A 20358-nucleotide genomic window follows, 5' to 3' on the forward strand; every position below is an offset into this window, starting at 1 on the left:
TTCTGACGTCAGCAACCCTCACTTTGACGTCACACCGCCGGGCCGAGGCCGAAGCCCCGCAGCCTCCCCGGGCCTCCCCGGGAGGCCGCCCTCGGGGCGTGTCTCCCGGCCCCGTCGCCATGGCAGCGGCGGCCGCCCCGGGGCCGTAAAGGAGGCGGGCGCAGGCGCGCGGCCGGGCCGATGGCGCACTACAAGGTAGGGGCAGCGCGGACCGGCCCCGGCGGCGCCCCCCGGGGGCTGCCCGCGGACCGGGACCGGCACCGGCACCGGGACCGGCCTCGGCCTCGGCGGGGTGGGGGCCGGGCTCGGGCCCGTCCGCCCCGCCCCGCCGCGCTGACCGCCCGGCCGTCCTCCCGCAGGCCGCCGACTCGAAGCGGGAGCAGTTCCGCCGCTACCTGGAGAAGTCGGGGGTGCTGGACACGCTCACCAAGGGTACGGCGGCGGCGGGGGGTGCTGAGGGGGTGCGGGGTCCTGGGGGTGCCCCTGCGCTGCGGGGGGGGAGTGTTTGGGGGGGCTTTTCTCACAGGTAGCCAGGGATAGGGCCAGAGGGAACGGCCTCGAGTTGTGCCAGGGGAGGTTCAGGTTGGAAATGAGGAGACATTTCTTCTCAGAAAGAGCGGTCAGGCGTTGGGACGGGTTGCCCAGGGAGGTGGTGGAGTCACCGTCCCTGGGGGTGTTCAAGGAGAGGTTGGACGTGGGGCTTGGGGACATGGTCAGTGGGTGATGGGGGTGGGGGGGGGGGGCGGTTGGACCAGGTGAGCTTGGAGGGCTTTTCCAACCCTAATGATTCTGTGAGGGAAGTAACAGGAGGTGTGCCCCAGGACTGGTTAAAGGTCCCTTCCTGAGCAGGGCTCGTATCTTCTCTTGAAGCTAGCCGGTAAGCTTTCACTGAATCATTACGGTTGTGAAAACCATCTGAGACCATCTGGTCCAACCACCCCCTACCACCACCGTCACCCACTAACCCATGTCCCTAAGCACCACGTCCAACCTTTGTAGAAGCAACTTTGTATCAGAACGGAGAAAATACTTGTGCTGCGCTGAAGGATACTTTGGTTTTCTTTATGGCCTCCTCTGACTTCTTCTGAAGTGTTTTTGAGAGCCTTCCGGCAGTGTGTTAATATTCCTGCTCGACAACGCACGCTGTTTGAAGGGCGAACAGCAGATCTGCGATGTGAGGGAATGGGTTTCATGCTGAGGCTCCCAGCCGGGTGTGTGGGTGCTGTTTGGCTTCCTGTAGGTGTTTTGTACTATCACAGTTTGAAGCACCCTGTGCGATAGCAAAACAACTCTTCCAAGCACTGTGGCATCTCGATTTTGCTTCTAACTTAGGTGCGCAGTGTAAAACCTGTGCAGTTCAGGCACCTGAAACTGGGAGAGGGGCATCAAAGTTCCCTGCAAATACTGCTTGGGAAGGATTTATGAAACCAAACATCTACAGATGTGTGTGTGCCACTGAAGACAGGTGGGGTGATTGTGTTTGGGAACTTTCTGACTGCTCATGGGGCTGGGTGCCCCAGATACAGGGTTGGCATATGTATGGCTAGTTTTATTTAAGCTGTCAGGGTACTGCTGCTTGTGCCGAGCCCTCTGGCACTCTGTTGTCCACAGGAGCCCCAATCCATGAAGGTTTTCAGTGAAGTGAGGAATTTAATCACCTACTCTGACAGTAGCCTTTTAGTTCTGTACCTGTTTGATGGAGGCTTGCTTTTATGCTGAAAGTTACAGAAGTGCTGATATACTAGTGCTATACTTGTTCTGTACTATCCCCTAACTAGTCAGTGACTAGTTAGGGGAACAAAAAACCCCTTCTGGTTAGCTGTTACAGTGTGGGATGCTCTGTTCTCTCCCGTACAGCTCTACTCTTAACATCAAAGGATGTAGGTGAGAACCTTGTTAAACAGAAGAACGTGCTATAAACATGGCATGCAACGCTTATGCCTTCTGACTGTTGGTATGTGTTTTAAAAGTGAAGAGTTGCATGAACTTTTTTGAAATTGTTGAATATTTTCTGTTTGCAGTGTTGGTAGCCTTATATGAAGAGCCAGAGAAACCAAATAGTGCACTGGAGTATCCTTTTTCTCTTCTGTGGAGTGCTTATGGAGACGTGCCACGCAGTGTCAGTGTTGTTTCTCACTTGCAGATGAACTAGAGAGACTTACTCAGAAGACTTAAACTCAGAAAATGCTTTCTCTGGATGATTTTAGTTACTACTAGCAGTCTTACAGGTGGCTCTTGATCCACTAGGACAGCATATAATAGACAATTGGAAATTCCTCTGGCGCTAAACCTTTTCCAGAAACCTTAAGACTGCTGGCATTTTCCAGTGTTTCTGGCTGCAGTTTATTACCAAAGCATTTGGTAATACTCACAAGCATGTATCAGATTATTCTTGGCTGAAGACTTGTCAGAGAGCTAACCAAGTCTGACAGGATGCAAGAGAATCGTGCTCATCAGTGTGTCAGCATTTATGAAATTAAGTTACAAGCTACTACAAGATGTTGTAGACCTTCCATGTTAGATTTGATTACTGTATCTGTGGCTTCTGAAGTCTGCTTCTTCATGCTGCCCCTTATTCTAGTATTATTTGAGTACAAGAAGGCAAAGAAAAAATATTAAAGGCTTTGTTTCTTGCTGTTTGTAGGCAGCCTACCTTTTTTCCTTTTTATTTCTTAATGTTTGAAACAAGTTGAAAAGCTACCATATTCTGCGTTTCAGAGGAAAGAAAAGATTGGTGTAGCAAAATGTGAGCATCTCATATGTACTGATGTCACTTCTTTGTGTGATATACCACTGAACTTGAAAGGCTTTCATATTTTTGTAACTTCATCCTGTAGGATGAAAAGCTCTGTAGTAATCTGACTGGTTTAATGCAATTTTGGCCATGTTTATTGCATCACTAACTTTTAATTAAGCATTAAAAATTAAAACAGTTATGCTGTCTAACTGAAGAAATACTTAACATCCAAATACCAGCTTTCTGAAGCATCATTTGGGAGCTTCAGCTCCTGAGAATCCAGAAATAGAGGCACTTCGCCTAGAAGTGGCAGAGATGAAAGAAAAATACGAAGCTGTGTTGGAAGAAAATAAAAAACTGAAAACCAAGGTAAAAGTCTGTCTAGTATTCTGAAGTACTTCTGCATATCACAAGCAGATACTTTGACGTTTACAATACAGCTAACTCTTTTTCACTAGAATAACTGATAAATGTTGTTAACATTGTTTAGCCTTGGGGCTGAGGAATGCCAGCTCATTCCTGGTAGACTTCTACGTAGTACATTTTTTTTGATGGGAAACTTGCATTCTATAATATAGCTTTACTAACTAGAGAATTTATTTTGTGAAAAATACCTGTATGAAGGCTAATTCTGTATCATCACTCAGTCCTAGCTGGATATTTTTAAGTTACCTGATACGATGTAGCTTACACTTCCACAAGAGCTTTGAAAAAGAGGGTGGTGGCGGTAAGCTAGTATATCTGCTATAGAGGCTTTTAAAGGGCTAACTGAAGGAGGAAAGTTGTGTGTTAGTTTTTGTATCCTGGTACGGATTTATACGCGGCAGGATTTTACCAGTGGAGGTCACTCTTACCACGTTGAACATTAACTTGCCCTTTAGTTAAAACAGCTCTGGTACTCCTGTGTCTGCGAGGCTCTGAAGTGCTGGTGAATGCAGGGCTGTTTAAGGGGTCCCTAGGCCCTCTTAAAACAGCTCAGAGATGTGAACGGCTTCCCTTTTAGATAGTAATGGCTGTAAAGTAAACAAGAAGTTTCAAAGTAAAACTTTGAGAGCCTTAATGAGCTAGTGTCATGGCTTTAAGCTTATGTGCCACTGGGGGCTTCCGTGTGTTTGTTTGAAGAGGATGGCTCTTCTCCTATGTGAACATCCCCGTGTTTTTTCTTGTATCGTGAACAACTACCACTGCTTCTCTCCTGGGAGAAGGGATTCTTGGGCTTTACGCCCTCTTCTGGAGTGTCCTCTTGTTTACCTAGCAATTCTCCTTAGCTAGTACCTGCCGAGTCCTTGCAGCCACACTTGTTCATGCTTGCTAGGAAATACGGCAGAGAGCATCTTGCCTCCTTTTGTGGGAGTGGCAGCAGACCAGCAGTCTGCTTGGAGTAGCTGAGTTGAAAATGCAACTAGTAAGTGGAGGTGTGAAAGCAGAGGGACCTGGGTCTCTCTTAAAGAGGTGTTGCTAAAACTTGTTTCAGGAAAGCAAGCTTTCCATAAGCCAAGCCTTTTAGTTTACTTGTACTTTGGCCTTCTTCATCTTCGAATGTTAATTTTTACTTTGTGTTTTCCATTATTACTGTTTTTTTTTTGTTCCCTTATCTTCTACCTGTCATTCTGACACAGTAGAAGTTGTGTGGATGAACTCATACGGACGTTCTCAGCAGGGAGAACTCTGTTAGCTTTATTTTCAGCACTCCTCTAGCATAAAATACACCCCTCTAATTGTGCCTTTACTGGTAACTTCAATCATGCCTGAATAGGTGTTCTGCTGCTGTGTTAATCTGTGAAGAGCTGTTCTTTTCCTTAAGCTTACTGAATGCTATGTATTTACATGGGGGTGTGGGCAGAAATGCAACAGTTGGGTCCTTTACAGGAAAGAAAACTGACTTCAGGTTGTATACTGGCTATCTTGTGTGGTAAACTCTAGAAGAACATGCTCGAAATGCTGTTTTTGTGGTTCTTGTTAATGCCATAGTGGCTGCTGTAAATCAGTGTTGCTACAAGGGACACAATGGTATTTTAATTTGTTTTGATGCATTGATTTTTAACCTACTTCACAGTTTACAGGATGAGGGGTAGAATCTTAAGTAGGGAAGCTGGACTGGCATATTTCAGACTCAGTCCTAGCACTCGAACTGTTTTTGAAGCTTGAGCTTATCTTTTATGTTACCGAGGTCAAGTAAACATCTTCGTGTTTCTTTGGAAATAACTTTCCAAGTAAAGGTCACACTTGAATGCATGGCTGCCTAGGCCATGCTTTCTAGAAAGAATAATCAAAGCTGGAATGATTTCAGGAAGTGTTTAGATCTCATTTCTATGAGAACTATTTTATTTAATCATATATCAGTACAAATCAAAACTTAGAAGGCACTGATCAATACCAGCTGCTATTTTAGATTAATAGTACTTCGTGAGACCTAGAACAAGAAACAGGGAAAAATGAAAGTGTATTTGAAAAGCCCACTTCTTACAGCTGTGTGATTATACAATGCAACAACTTGGTGCTTTGAAGGAAGGGTAATTTTGTTGCTTAACTTGAAAGTGGACATGCATAACTGCCAGGGATGGATTAAAATACAAAAAGTAAATGCAGCACTTCCAGACCAGACTGTCTTTCACGTTTCTTAATGTAGAAATTGTCTCTAAGATGTTGCAGCTAACTGAATTCCTCTCTTTAAATCCACAGCTGGCTCAGTATGAACCACCTCAAGAAGAGAAGCGTGATGAATAACAGTAGTTTCTCCTTTAATGCCTTGATTTAATAAAGGGCTTCCTGAGAACTGCAGTCCTGACTCTTCTGTGTGAACTCTGCACGTCTATTTAGGTACCTGACCATCTTAAAGGAAAACTAGTGTTTTGTGTGTAACTGTTTCTGTGCAGCTGCACCAGCAACTGATGAATTTAGACATGCTTGCCAATCTTGCTTTCTGTGCTGAAGAAAAGGTTGCTGTTAAGATTAACTTGCAGAGAAATGTGCCTGCCAACTTTGTGTAAGCTGCAGATCGTGGTCAATGATCCTGTTAAGCTGCTGATCTCCTGGTATTCTCTCGATTGGGAGGAGGGAGGGACCAACTGTAAAAGCAAGACCTCCAAAGCATGTTGCAGGCTGGTACTTGGCGCTGCAGTTAGGCTTCTGCTGAAGCTGATGTAGGGCAACTGTCTGCTCAAAGTGGCATCAGGAATGGGTACAGTTAAGTGAGGGACACAGCACACTGCTGGAGATGCAGTACCACCTGCATCATTTCATAGCGCTTCTGAAATGTAAAGTTGTCCTTCACAGGAAAGATGCATTTCAGAGAGCACCCTTTTTTCCAATCCTAAAACTAGGTACTTTAAAGGCAGCTGTTGACAGGAGAAAATGAGAGGAGATAAGGGGACAGAAGTGCAGTAGCTGTTTATGTATGGGATCTACTGGCTAGTAGAATAAGTTACTTGTTTCTAGGATGAGTCTTGCACCTGGTCTTAGAGGTGTGGTGAGATAGAGCAAAACTGCTGAAGTCAGTGTGCAAATTGAAATCAGGTGCTAACAAATGTAATGGCTTCTTACCTTGCTGCTGTACCTATTCTTGATCTAGAGAGAACAGAAGAGAGCTAAATGAGTGGGTTAAAATGCTGTGTTAACTCTTAAAAACAAACAAAAATAAATCCACAACCCAACAGGCTGCTTCCCTCTCGTGTGTTGCAGAAGGTAAGTTAGGATGTGTACACTGCATTAAGTTGCAGCCTGGGGAAGGACTGGGAGGGGTGATGCTGTAGGAAATGCATCGCAGCTGAATGTGTGCTGCTTGGAGCATGCCTTGCTCCGGGAGCAGCAGGCAGGTCAGGTGTTGGGCTGAGGCAGTTGCAGGGCGAGAAAGCATCAGCTGGGAGGTAATAGCGTGCGCTTACACTTGTCACTGGTCACACCCCCGCTGGTTTTATCTGAAAACCCTTTGGTCCTGTGAGCCTTAACCGGGGGTTGGACAGACTGAGAGCCCCAGAGCACAGCTTCACGCGAGGACCGAGCCGGGCAGCTGCTGCCGGGGGAAATTAGCGAAGGGTTAACGAGCAGGACAAGAAAAGGACCGGGCAGGGCGAGCCCCGCTCCCGGGGGGCCGCTGGGGCCGGGCGCTGCGGGGCACGATCGGGGCTGGGGCCTGCAGCGCGAAGCCGCCCCCTGGCCACGCCCCCAACGCATGGCCACGCCCACCCCATTCACTACCCGGACCCATGGCCACGCCCACCCCATTCACAGCGCCCCGACCATAGCCACGCCCCTCCGGGCACTCGCCCCGCCCCCGCAGCCCCTCGGCACGCCTCCCGCCGCTCGCCCCCTCCCCTCGCCCCGCCCCTCCCGCTCACGTGCAGCCGCGCCGTCAGGTGACTCGGGTCTTGTGCCCGGAGCCACCCTACCTTGCTGCCGCCGTCAGCCAATGGGCGGCGCGGAGCTCGCCGCGCAGCCAATGGGCGCGGGGCCGGGCGGCGTTGGGTTGGCGCGGCAGGCGGAGGCCCGGCGGGGCGCAGGGCGGGGGCGGCCATGGCGCTGCAGTTCGGCGGCGCGGGCGCGGCGGGCGCGGCGGAGGAGCCGGCGCTGGTCGGGGGCAGCTTCGGGGCGGCGGACGCGTTCCCCAAGGACTTCGGCTACGGGGAGGAGGAGGAGGAGGCGGAGCTGGACGGCGGCCCGGGCTCCGGAGGCCCTGGCGGCGGCGGCGGAGCGGGCGGGCCCGGCGGCGGGGCGGGCGGGGCGGACTCCAAGCCGCGGATCCTGCTGATGGGGCTGCGGCGCAGCGGCAAGTCCTCCATCCAGAAGGTGAGCGCCGCGCCCCGCCGCTCTCGCCGGCCCGGCTCCGGTGAGGGCGGGCTGCGGAGCCCCGGTAAGCTGCGGAGCCCCGGGGGAGGCTGCCCCGGGCGAGGAGAGGCCGCCCTGGCGAGCTGCCCCCCAGGGCGAGCTGGTTCCCCCGGTGGTCGCCCCCGCAGGGCAGCCGGCCCCGGGTCCGCCGCCTTCCTGAGGCGCTGCCGCTGCGCAGCGGGGGCAGCCCCGGCCCCGCCGCCGGTTCCCGCAGGGGCAGAGGCTGCACTCCCCCCCCGGCTGCAGGCCGCGGCGAGGTGCTGGGCGAGGAGGAAGTGGTGCTGGGCGCCGCAGGGAGCCGCCGGTGGTTGGTAGTAAAATAACGCGAACCTGAGCGTGTCGGATGGCAGAGGAGAAGTGGGGCGGCCGGTCCGTGTTCCGCAGCTCGAGGGTCTTCTTTGCGGTCACTGCGATGAGGTTCTTCCGCGTGCTGTTCTGGGAAGGGGCTGTGGGTGAAGCACAGGGGTTGTCAACCCGGAGCGTGGGGGTCTCCGGTTTCCCTGTAATGCAAACGTGGAACCCTTCGGGGCTTTCTGTAAAACTACGCAGAGAAGCCTTTTTTGCATGTTGCACTCTAGGAGGAAGGAATCTGCTGCTTGTAGCTGTGCTGTGCAGGCTGCGTGGTAATCCCCAGGCTGTGCTGCGCCACTGGGTCCTGAACTGCAGCCTGGGACTCCTGTCTTCACTGGAGACTTGTTCCTTTCCTTAGGCAGGGTTTACAAATCGTACTGGAGCAGTTAGAAAACATTTACTTTGTGCCCTGAAATGCAGCAGTAGATGGGGCTGTCGCTGCCTTTCAGGCTCTCCACTCACCTGTCAGTACCTAGGCCTGTTGCCCCCCACATATGTTCAGATGTTGTGATTGCACTGAAGAGTTTTTTTCTGAGTCTCTGGGCACGGGGGTGGCAGCCCTCACAGGCTCTTATTGGAGATCTTAGTGTTATCTACAGCTGGAAATTGTGAAACCTGAAAGCTAGAGGGAACCAGTAACCCCAAATTGTGGCTACATTTGAAGACTTTGCAAGTCACTTCTTAGATGCAGCCTTTCTTCTAAGCAAAGCTGGGAGCATCAGCTACACGCTGCTTTGGGAAAAGGGGATGGTGACATCACTTCTTAGAGACTCACCTGCTTTAAACTTAATTCATTAATTCTGTTTTACTCCGTGTGAGAGATGCTCGGTTCCAAAGGAGTGTTGATTTCAAGGATGCTTTAAAACCGTTCTTCAGACCCTGAGGAACATCTAGTCCTTGCAGTAAAGCCGCTACCTATCTAGAACTGCTCTCACTTCTCCATACCAGTGTCGTGCTGTATAAAACCTCATTCAGACCCTGACTTCTTCATACGTTTGCTTTGAGGAAGTGAATTTCTTTCCCCTTATTTTTAAAAATCTGACGTACTACCTTGAACCTCACTATGCAGCCATTGGCTGTGCTGGGTGTGGAGCTGTTTGTCTTGCAGTTTGACAGAGATTGTTGCATTCGCTCTTTTTAAGGGTTGACTTTTATAACGGTGTGAAACATTTAGAAGAAAATTGAAACATTTCATTTTGCAGTCCTAGCCTTCAACCACCTTACCGTTTGTAGTAACTTTTGTGACAGGCAGTCCAGTTGCTTTAGCACAACATTTGCTGTTGAAGCTGACTGCTTTTGTTACAGAACGCTTTGCTGTGGGCTTACATGTTTCTGTTTGTTCAGGAAAGGGCTAAAATCCCAGGGGAGCTTTTTGAGTACTAGCAATAACTGTGTCTTTCATCGCTGCAGCTAAACTGTTTACCAACTAGCATAATAGTTTTCAGCACTCCTTTTAGGGTACTTGAAGGGAGAGGGTCAGCAAAGATAAATCAGCTGCTAACAGAAGGTGAACTACCTAGCAGTTCAGGCCTTTAAAACAGAGATGTATTTCTGTACGTTGTAGCGTAGGAGCAGTCTGATTCTGTTGCACTATAACTGCTTTTAGTCTGGTGCTGAGTGTTTTGTAGAGGAAATTCTCAGACTGAAAAAGAACAGTTCTTAAAAGCTTGCAGTTGCTTAATTAACATGGTGGCTTTCCACCTGATGCAATGTGGCTAATACAGGAACATTTCAAGATACTCTGTTTGACTTGCAAGGAAGAAAGAGTAACTGGGATGTCCGCGTCTTTAGGCAGTATCATTATTTATGCTTGTAAAAATATTTAACTGAATTGAGTTGCTTGGCTCTGTCTAACAGCAGGTTATTTGCTTAGCTGATGAACCAAGCTGTCTGTTCACCGAAAGGGAAAACTCAAGTCCCTGTAGGAAAAGCCATACACTTTAGAGCGGATGAACCTATTTGTAAGATTCAAGTCACAGAACTTTTAACAATCTCTTCTACTGAGGCCAAGTCAAGGCTGTTATTTGTGTTCTTTTAACAGGTGGTGTTTCACAAAATGTCTCCCAACGAGACCCTGTTCTTGGAAAGCACCAACAAGATCTATAAGGATGATATTTCCAACAGCTCGTTTGTGAATTTCCAAATCTGGGATTTTCCTGGACAGATGGACTTTTTTGATCCAACGTTTGATTATGAGATGATCTTCAGAGGAACAGGTGCTCTAATATATGTTATTGATGCTCAGGTAACTTCTTAACAATTCTTAGTGATTTGTATTTTTCTTTGTGAGAGGAACCATTGGGAATCTAATAATTTGTATTTTTAAATAAGGTTTTGTGAAACACTTCTTACGTATGAAAGGCTGTGTTGGCAATCTCACTTTCTGGTGTGTAACTTTTAGTTTTGTGAATTGATTATGTGGAACATACAGCCCCAGCAGAGATGGTGGAAGGGGCAAGTACTCTGAAGTACTTTTCTGCACTTGTGGGAATCTGATGTGCTAAATGGTCTGAATGATCCAATTATCCCCTTCCTCTGCTGTTGAATGCTGTGGAGTTCATTTAATAACAGCATGCTTCTGACCTCAATGTCAAGGTACTGGTACTGTTAGGTATCTGTTAGCTTCTAATGGACTTAAGAATCGCGCCATTGGAGAGTACCTGGTTATTGGGACTGTCTTGGAGATTACTGCTGCATTTTGCTGGAGTTGAAGTGTAACCTGCCTTTTGCTATGAAACCTGGTTTTGTATAATTGCGCCTTGCATAGCTAATGAAACAGAGTCTAAGCCACTTGGATTCCTGAATCTCCAAGGTATTCTCTTCTCCCAAACTTCTGTTTCATCACAGAAGTGAAATGAAGTTCTTGTACTGAAAGGAGTTATTGAAGATAAAGGCTTTTCATTCATTCCTGCCAAAACTTATTTACAGGATGACTATATGGAAGCTTTAACAAGACTCCACATCACAGTTTCAAAAGCCTACAAGGTCAACCCAGAAATGAACTTTGAAGTTTTTATTCATAAAGTTGATGGTTTATCGGATGACCATAAAATAGAAACTCAGCGGGATATTCATCAGAGGGCTAACGATGACCTTACAGATGCTGGGCTTGAAAAACTTCACCTTAGGTGAGTTACAAAATACTGGCATATGTGATTCTGCTGTTGCTGATATGCCTACAGACTACGGGGTTTTAGATGTAATAGTGGATTGGAGCAACGTCTTGTTAGTTTCTTAAAGTTAAAAAAAAAATACACTGCTGAATTTTTGGCCAAGTCTCAGCTAGCTACCTTACTAAAATAAAGCAGGCTAGCGTATCGGTTTCCAATCAACAGGCTTACAAATAAGCTTGCTGATAATTCAAGATCCTCTTGCATAGCTTTCATTCAGTGTAACAGGCCAAATTTGTACAACTGGCCTGGAGGGAGGACAGAAGAAGCTGTGTTCTAATACTGTCTAGCACTGGCTTTTCAGTATGACTGGTTTAAAAGCTTGGTCTCTTTCTTGATATTTGGCCTGCTTTTTAAGGAATCTTTTACTGACACCTTTAAAACAAGATATCTTTTTTTTCTGTTTTTGCTATTTTAATTTTTTACTATTTTAATTCTCATGGAGCCTTTAATTATGGCCAGTCTCTCAGTGTTAGTGTGACAAAGTGGAAGGTCAGGAACAGGACTTGATGAAACCTGGTTAGACATTTAACTCCTTTGCATAGGCTCAGTGTGTTGTGAAAGCAAATTGATTTTTTTTCTCTTTGCTCCCATCTCCTGTGGAAGCCTGCATCATGTTTACTCTAGTCTCAGAAATGATGTTCTTGATGGAGCAGCCAAAGATATCTGTGATAAAGCATCCCAGTTTAATTACCAGCCTTGAATGTTAGAAAATAGAGATATAACATTTGTACTATTTGTACTGTGATTCTAACAGACTCATGAATCTGTTCTTTTTTCCTTTTCTCTTCCCTCCTCATCTCAGCTTTTATTTGACGAGTATCTATGACCATTCAATATTTGAAGCCTTCAGTAAAGTGGTTCAGAAGCTCATTCCGCAACTGCCAACACTGGAAAATCTACTAAATATCTTTATATCAGTAAGTGTTAATCAAACAGAATTGTAAGTGAAATATGTGGAACAATAAAGCAAGTCCTTCTGCTAAGGGACGCTGACCTTGGGAGATTTGGGTGGCTCTCAGCATCGTTGTACTCATCCTAATTGTCTGCATTAGAAGTTCTGTACCAGAGCTAAACTGTACTGGTCTGTACTTCATCCAGGTTTCTCAAAATACTGGCAAAGCGTAGTTTGGCTTGTTGTAACTGTTGATAAGGAAGGTTTCTGCCAGCATGATATACTAATTAGTCTGTCAAGGCGCTTAGTAGTGTAATGTAGCTCTGCTGGCAAGATGCTTTTTTTCACATGAACTTCGCCTTAAACCAAACTGTCAATTTCATGTGGCCTGCAAGACCTTTGTCCTTATTTTAGTGTTTGTGTTTTTTACAGAGTTTGTGACGTAGAATTTTGTGCTGTATACTTTAAATCAACTGAGATACCAACATAGGAACGAGGCTGAAGTAGCCTGTCTTTCATCTAAGTTATGTCTGAGACTGTTGTAGGCATGTGGACAACATGGAAAATTACAGTTGTGATTGAGAGGAGCTGTGTGGGTCAGATGCATCACCCCATAAACTGTTTGATGCTTGCTTCTGTTGGCAGAGGACTGTAATAACCTGGCCCAGTGGATAATGGGCATGTTCATGCTCATGCTGCTCAGTGCCATGAGAGTACAGTGTGGCCCTGATGCTAAAAGGATAGGTTAGATCTTTTCAGCGTGCTGCCTTGGGTACTCACACAGGCTAGGAGAAAGCAATAATGAATGTTCCTGGTGTGTAAATAGAACTTAAGCTTTGCCAGAAATCCATGGTGTGTATGTGGTTAACTCGCTGAACAGCAGAAGGCTCCTGAACTTAGGAGCATGTGAACTTTGCTGAAGTGCTCAAAGTTATGTATGGGATGGTACAATTGGCTGGGTGCTCTTCCTTCATCATAACTGCCATAATATGATATTCTTCATGGAGTCAAAAGATTAGAAGCTGACTTTATTGGCTCTGCATGTCAGTCTACATGGCAACTACATCACACAGTCACTGAACTGCCAAGATACTACAAGTATGCGCTGACACACTTTGCTGCTATGAAGTAACTCATCTCTGAACCTGGTTCATCAGGTGAATATGCAGCTCTTCTGGTGTTCATAGAACCACAGAAGGTGAAAAATGCTGAATTTGGATTCTGGTAGCATTGTAAAAGTATAGCTTTAATTACAATCTGGTAAATAATAAACTAAAAAGAATTCTATCCAAGTGCCAAGCTTTACATTTTGTCAACTAGAAGATGATATTGATATCTACTACAGCTACAAGGGTATTGTATTTATAAAACATTTCCTGCTATTAAGAATGTGAAAGTGTATGAATTCTACTTGAGATTTTAAAAACGCAGTTATTTTAAAAACTCATCCAAATTCTTTCTCTTTCTGAAGAATTCAGGCATTGAAAAAGCTTTTCTCTTCGATGTAGTCAGCAAAATCTACATCGCAACAGACAGTTCCCCTGTGGACATGCAGTCGTATGAGTTGTGCTGTGACATGATTGATGTAGTGATAGATGTTTCCTGTATATATGGGTAAGTGATGAATACTCTTAGGAGAAAAATCCTTAAAAGTTGTAGAATAGGTTGCAAACTATGCAAATAGCGTTGGCTTCATCGTCCTGCAAGATGCTATTAGTTGTTCTATAGAGCATATTGGTTCTGTAAGTAACTAGAATAATATAACAGATGATTTGGGAGCTGGATCAAGTGTTTGTAATCGCTTTTTGTCCCTCCACTTGTGTCTGTAGAAAGCCATTTGACATTTTGAAAAGGCAAGGGTTCAATATAAAATATGAATACTGCTGTATTGTTTGGCGTGGTATGTTAGTATGCAGATATGTTAGTACCTGCAACAACTGGGGTCGATAGCATACCATAGCTCCGAAGTGTAACTTGCAAGTCATGTTGCTATCAGCCTTCTTGCTATCTCAGCGGAGTAGCTTTTGCCAACTTTCAATTTGGCTCCAGTTCCTCAACGTGGCTTTTGCTAACTCTCTTTGAGGGATGCATGTAGCACTTATTTCTCCTGGTTTGTGACAGAATTATAGTTCAAAACACCTTTTTTTGAAGTGGCTCTAGAGATGTGGTAATTTATTTTAGAGGTGTGGTTGTAACTGAAAAATACAGTGCGGCCAACAAATACTGCAGTGTTTAATGGTCTGTCTCCTGATGGGTCAGCCCCAGGGCTGCATAACTTTTTGTCTTTTTGCAGAAGTAGCTCTACAATGCTGCTATTGCTTCTACAGTAACCTAAGTAACACTAATAGTTTGTCCTAGTCTTTTCTTAAAAACCCATGCGGTTTTAGCTTAACACCAAAGTGTGTCCCCCGTGTCACAGGTATTAAGCATTTGTCATGAAGTTACTTTATGCATGCCTTACTAAATTATGTCTTGGGTTAACTCATTCTTTCTTAGGTTAAAAGAAGATGGTACTGGAAGTGCTTATGATAAGGAGTCAATGGCAATTATCAAGCTCAATAACACAACGGTCTTGTACTTAAAGGAAGTAACAAAGTTTTTGGCATTAGTTTGCATTCTTAGAGAAGAAAGTTTTGAGCGCAAAGGTAAGAGCCTTCCCTGTTTGAATGGCTTTTGTATAATGATTTTTATCAACTATAAAATATTAGTATGGCCTTACAAGTCACCTTAATTTTGTAAAATTAAATTTATTTAATTTCTTCTGGGGGTAATTTTCTCCCTTCATAGAGCTAAAATGGTCTTATTTTTATTCTTGTGAATCATTGCTTTAATGCTGTCCTCCTGTTGAAATGACTTGTGTAGCTAATGAGGCCTGTGTCATTACCATCTGCTATAGTGCAGTCATTTGAATGGAGTAATACTTATTTGTTCTGCTTGATAGGCTGCTGTGTTGTGATAGCCCTATTCTCTATTTCTTGTGTTGTGCTACTGCAACCTTTTTGACGTAGGACTGAAGAAATTAGCAGTGGTAGGCTAGTACAGTACGTGGTAAGAACTTAAAGCAAAGGGTTTAATGTGTTGCGAGTTTAACCAACTATACAGTTGCTTGGACCTGTAGCAGACAATTGGTATGAGTGGTCTTGCATATATTATGGGGTAGAAATGAAAGCATAAAACCCTAATTTCAAAGTACTTGGCTTAACTAGTGATGGCGTTTACCTTAGCATTTACAGACAGTTCAAAAGAAGAAAAGCAGATATGTTTTAATAACTGTATTGTATTTAGAATCTTTCAGGTTGGAAAAGACCTCTAAGATCCTCTAGTGCAACCTTTAACTTTTAACCTAGTACTGACTCAAGTTTTCCTTGATCTCAAAAGTTTTACAACAGTTAGGATATGCATCGATGACACCATCAAAGTGCAAGATAATGTTGAATGTTATCTGCTCTTTAATTATGAATTATACACCTTGTGTTCCAAACGAGTACCTTGTTTCTAAAAAGAGACAGTCTAAACAAATACTGGCACTAGAGTAAAAACTTAGCTGTTAAATCTTCTGAACCCATATTCATACTGAATCAAGTAACAAAATAGCTATGTATTAAATGAAACATACTGATTTTGAAGGTCTGACTACATACACGTGGCAAGCTGAGCACAGTTTTTCCTCTCCCCTGCCTCTCCTTGACAGGTCTGATAGACTACAATTTCCATTGCTTCCGCAAAGCCATTCATGAGGTCTTTGAAGTAGGTGTTGCCTCCCACAGAATCTGCAACCATCAAGCAAGCACCTCGAATATGAAAGCAGTGACTCACAATGGCACACCTAGGAATGCAGTCTAGAGGGAAACTAGACATTGGATAGACTTGTCAGCTCTTCAGTCCAAAGATTTGTGGAACAAGAGAAGAGTAGTCTGAAAGCCTGAAGTATGTTTCACAGGAGAAGAGCGGCGCTAACTGTGGCACAGCAGCTTGTAACTCATGTCCGACAACTGAAACTACTGTAAAAATACTTTGAGGCCAGTGGAGTTAGAAATGTCAGTTTGAAACCACCTTTATTGCAAGTGCAGTGGTATTTCAGTTTGGAGTCCTGTTTTAACAGTCTATGACTGATTGCCCGGTCAAAACTTAAAAATGAGAGAGTTGAGTTTAATGTGAAACACCGAATAGTCACTTGCTCAACGTTTTTTTTAAATTATTCTGTAGAATGTCCAGTTTTGCTTAAGTTTAACCTCTTATCACGCAAAACGTTGGTGGTGTTAATACTTAAGCTCGTGAAAGTCACGCTTTCTGTTTTGTGAGGCTGGTCTCACAAATCATTCCATGAAGTTCTTGCTTTCCCCAGTTTGCTCAGAGTATCCTTGTGAATTCTGTACTTGTTAAGTGGACACAAGGTAGAGCTCTGTTCTAGTGACTCGATGTTTGCTTGGAGAACTGAGCTGGAGTTTTGTTTTGAGAGATCACGATACTTTGCTTTCAGACAACACTTCTTGTTATGCCCGCTTTGATGGAAGGGAAGTGTTAAAAACCAGGAATAAACTACCTGCTCTTTTTTGCTAAAACATGGATGTCATAAATCTATGTGATTAATCCTATTCACAAAACAATTGCATGGCTAACTAAACTGAAATGTCTGCCATCTGTTGGAATATAGCAACCAGTTTCAGCCATTTCCAAATGAAGAAACGATCATATTACTGGCTTGTGATGGTAGATCTCTCCTTACCCTCTGACTGATAATCAAGACAATTTTAGGAAACTACCTGAAGGTGTTACCCTTGAATAGTAATTAAATATTGGAGTGCCACAACCTAATAATAATATTGGACATTTGAAGTGTGTTGATTCTGTATTGTGGCAAACAGCTTCTTGTTTGTTGCCATGCAATCTGAATAGAATTGCGTGTATTCTGATTTTGTGAATGCTGGCCGTCATATTATGGGAAGTGTATCTGAATAGTTTTCATCTAATTTATTGGTAATATTGCTGCAGATGTCATATTGTACATCAGCCTTGTTATGCGGTAAGCTCAGCTATTGGCCCATAAAGATCTTGCCACTCTTTGCCTATCCCTGTGTGTGTATAGGTGTTCCGAAGCCACTGGACCAATTGACTATACAAGTGCCACTATAGAGGTTTCTACAAGAAGGTCTGTAACTGTAAACGATCTCTGTGACTGATGTATTTATGTGGTCAGACATAACCACAAGATTGCTTATGTGCTTATAGAATTGATTTTTATTGAACTATGTAAAAATTAACATTCATGCATTTACATTAGGGTGTATGCACATACTATGTAAATGTTTTTCCTTTGATTTAAAGCTGTTTTATGATACTCTATACATAAAGGATCTGCTCCAAAAGTTACTCAAGTCAGTAGGAGACTTGGGAATTCAAATGCTTTAGTTCCGGTCTCTGTTGGCAGTTGTCATTCTGAACCTAGGCTTAGCCCCTTTCTGGTAATGGAACTGCAGGGTTGGTTTTTTAAGGATGTGCTGTGGGCTTGTAAGATTGGGTTTTTGTGGCTTGCAAGCTCTATGACAGTGTTCAGGTACTCAAGGTGAGAGGAGAATAGGCAATATCACAGGAAGTAACAAGTCATTCCCATTTTTGTAGTGAGTTTTCCATGTTCAGAGTATGTGTTCCTCTCTGTCTTCATTCTACATGATTCTGTGCTAATAAAATGAAAAAAGATCAAACCATGGCACTATTGTTTCTGTTGGAGGGTGAGACACTTCAACAAAAGTCTAATAAAATGGGCCTATATGATTAAGCAAATAATGCCATGTTATCTTCATTATTATTTTTTTTGAATATTATCTTCCCATGTGAGACTTGAAAAATTCTAGTCAGCCTTGGCTTTCCTCTCAGTTTAAAGCTGACTCTTTATTGAATACTCAATATTTGGAAGATAACTCTAGACTTTAAAGGCATGTAAGTGATAAAGAGACTTGTTCTCTTATTTTGATCAATGATGAGCCTTAGGCTGCATTATGAAGTTCTGCTTTCTAGCGTGCCTTTTTTGTTGTTTTTCGGTTTTCTTTTGCTTTTGTGTGTGACTATTTTTGGCCTTAATTATCTTATTCTTGAATGATTGCATTTACTAAAAATTAATGGTAGCTTCTCAGAACATCAATATACTTGCATGATTACTGAACATTATTAGCTTTAGAAGTTAAATTTATCTCCGTTAAGGAGCAAGATCTTTAAATTACTGAAACTAGTCTTAGTTTTCTTTCTAACACATTAATCAATTTAAGTCAAATGCTGCTATGCAAATAGAGTGTACCTTACCCTGTTGCTGCTCTAGCAAGGTGGTTCTCAGATTTTGCTGAGATCTTTGTGGTCACAGAGGGGAAGGACAGGAGTTTTGTCTTCTCTTCCTTCTGCAGAGACCTGCGTCCAGTTCCTTTGCTGACCTGCTGTAGGCAGAGATACTATTAGAGAAAAGAGAAGGCAATATGACAGTCTGTCCAATAGTGGAGGTCTGAGATTGTAAAGGAAGTCATTGAGTAGTGCTTCACTTTAAAAAAAAAATAAATATCTGAATCTACAGTCTTTTTTTACAAAGACCTGAGGATATGTACTTCTAAGGAGGAAAAAAAAAAAGGGGGTAGAAGGGGACTAGCCTGCATGAAGGAATAAAATACACTTGCTTTTGAAGAGTAGGGCAGTCTCTGTGAGCTGCCCTCAAAATTCTGAGGAACCTGGTGCTGGCCAGGTGCTCATCACAGGCTGGATTTCCACTCGACAATCACAGTAACTGTAGCACAGGAAAGGGATGGAGGGCAAGGCCAACCCCGGGCAGAGGTTCCGAACTTCAAGCTCGTCTCTAGCTGCTGTCTTTAAGACCCAAGTCCTCCCGTCACTCGGCTGGAGGAACGAGTGCCCTTTCCCTCAGCCCTTCCCGCCCGCCCCCCCGACTGAGGTGCGGCCGGGACTGGCCGCCGCCTCACCCCGCGCTGAGGCGAGAAGGTGCCCGGGGGCTCCGGTGCTGGTGTCCTCGCTCGTGGCTTCCCCACCAGCTGGGGCCCGAGTTGCTGAGCAGCCATGGGCCCGGTCTTCTTCTGCTGTGACTGCCCCAGTCAGCAGGGGCTAAGTGGTGCGAAAGCCCCTGGCGCAGGGGGGGCGGCCGGAGCGGCCATTTTGTCTCTCGCTCCCCTCATCGCCCGCGGCGGGTGGGGCGGGGAACTTGTGGCGCCCCTCGCCTGAGGAGAAGTTGTGCCTGGCCGCCCTCAGCCGCTGCGTGTCGACGCCTGGTGGATGTGCACCGACCTGCTGAAGACTCAGAACCTCTCGTCTGGGCCTCGCTGTGGGGGACGTGATGGGCTTTGGGAGCTGTTCCTCAGTCTGAGTACGTACTGCCTGGCACCTGTGTGTCTACGGGCTTTTCTCGTTTATAGAAGACTTTGAGTTCCCTTTAGTGCTGAACAGCTCTGTTTAGCTTTGAGTATCTACTCGCAGTAGATGGCACCCTTGTAACGTGTCTACAAGAAGTTTTTCAGAAATGTTTCTCAAAGCCATCTTCACTTGCTGTCTGAAGCCCGCCTTCAAGGGACGAGCAGATGTCCAGTCACCGCTGCACGGTAAGACACGTTCTGAGGTATTTAGAGGTTTCCTTGAAGACTAAGTTAACCTTTTAAATAAGAGCAGCTGAGGAAAACTGGGTTTTCCTCAAAACTGATAAAAGTGTTCTGTAGGAAGTGGTTTTGATAGTCGGTTTTTTCAATGCTGGAGTGTTTTTTTGGCTCAATATTTGGTGGAAAATCTTTTATTATTTGGATACATGTTTTGTTTGGCTTCTGTCCTTCTGTCAGTTAATTTAAGGACAGAGTAAATGTTTTTTTTGCCCCAAAACAATCACGTTAGGATATTTTCCTTTGTGTTATAAACACAAAGTGTATTTTCCATGCTTTAGAACTATTATCATGTTTCCTTATTTTCAGCATGTCTTTTCACCTCATTTTTCTGGTCTTAATTTCTGAACAGCTATCCCCTAAGCACGAACAGGAATGAACTACTGTTTTTCTCATTTTTCATTAACAGTAAATTAACCCTAGCTTGTTTTCTGGGTATGCTTTGGAAGACATGTAAAGGTGGTGCTAGTGGGCATCTGTTGTCTGCAGGTGCACAACTTCATTAAGGGCACATGTTAAAATAGTGGATCTTGTAAAAATAGAAGGGAGAGCTGTATCACAGAAGAGTCTTGGCATGATTTTATTCATTGGTTCTTAACAATTTTAGTCAGGCAAATACTAATTGTGTATTATTTCTCCATTGAGTCTAGGGGGAATCCCAAAAACATGTTCATGTGGGGGCTGGGATGACAAATTTGGTTTGAGTAAAAGTAGACTCTTTAAAAAATAAAAAATAATAAT

The 20358-nt window shown here is 44.6% G+C and overlaps 2 protein-coding genes and 1 long non-coding RNA gene across 4 annotated transcripts; 2 read left to right on the top strand and 1 right to left on the bottom strand.

The window, feature by feature from the left end:
- The first annotated feature begins 38 nt into the window (after positions 1 to 38).
- Positions 39 to 5518, top strand: MYCBP (MYC binding protein). Its single transcript, XM_066982786.1, has 5 exons — positions 39 to 195; positions 360 to 432; positions 2022 to 2070; positions 2977 to 3106; positions 5420 to 5518. The coding sequence occupies exons 1-5, from the start codon at positions 181 to 183 to the stop codon at positions 5462 to 5464; spliced, it is 312 nt and encodes a 103-aa protein (XP_066838887.1). The 5' UTR covers positions 39 to 180; the 3' UTR covers positions 5465 to 5518.
- A 1706-nt stretch (positions 5519 to 7224) lies between these two features.
- Positions 7225 to 17679, top strand: RRAGC (Ras related GTP binding C). The gene is made up of 7 exons (XM_048073024.2): positions 7225 to 7522; positions 9954 to 10157; positions 10841 to 11040; positions 11888 to 12002; positions 13449 to 13591; positions 14474 to 14622; positions 15669 to 17679. Exons 1-7 carry the CDS (start codon positions 7250 to 7252, stop codon positions 15818 to 15820), a joined length of 1236 nt encoding a protein of 411 aa, XP_047928981.2. The 5' UTR covers positions 7225 to 7249; the 3' UTR covers positions 15821 to 17679.
- LOC125183883 (uncharacterized) lies at positions 17522 to 19074 on the bottom strand. 2 transcript variants are annotated; one of them, XR_007166678.2, is made up of 3 exons: positions 18937 to 19074; positions 18275 to 18402; positions 17522 to 17655 (listed from the first exon to the last, which is right to left on the bottom strand). It is a non-coding gene; the product is annotated as an uncharacterized lncRNA (long non-coding RNA). The 2 variants fall into 2 exon arrangements; XR_007166679.2 differs by having other exon boundaries at positions 18275 to 18399; positions 18937 to 19070.
- Positions 19075 to 20358: the final 1284 nt, after the last annotated feature.

Source organism: Anser cygnoides, chromosome 24, assembly GCF_040182565.1.
Source record: "Anser cygnoides isolate HZ-2024a breed goose chromosome 24, Taihu_goose_T2T_genome, whole genome shotgun sequence".
Classification (NCBI taxonomy): Eukaryota; Metazoa; Chordata; class Aves; order Anseriformes; family Anatidae; genus Anser; species Anser cygnoides.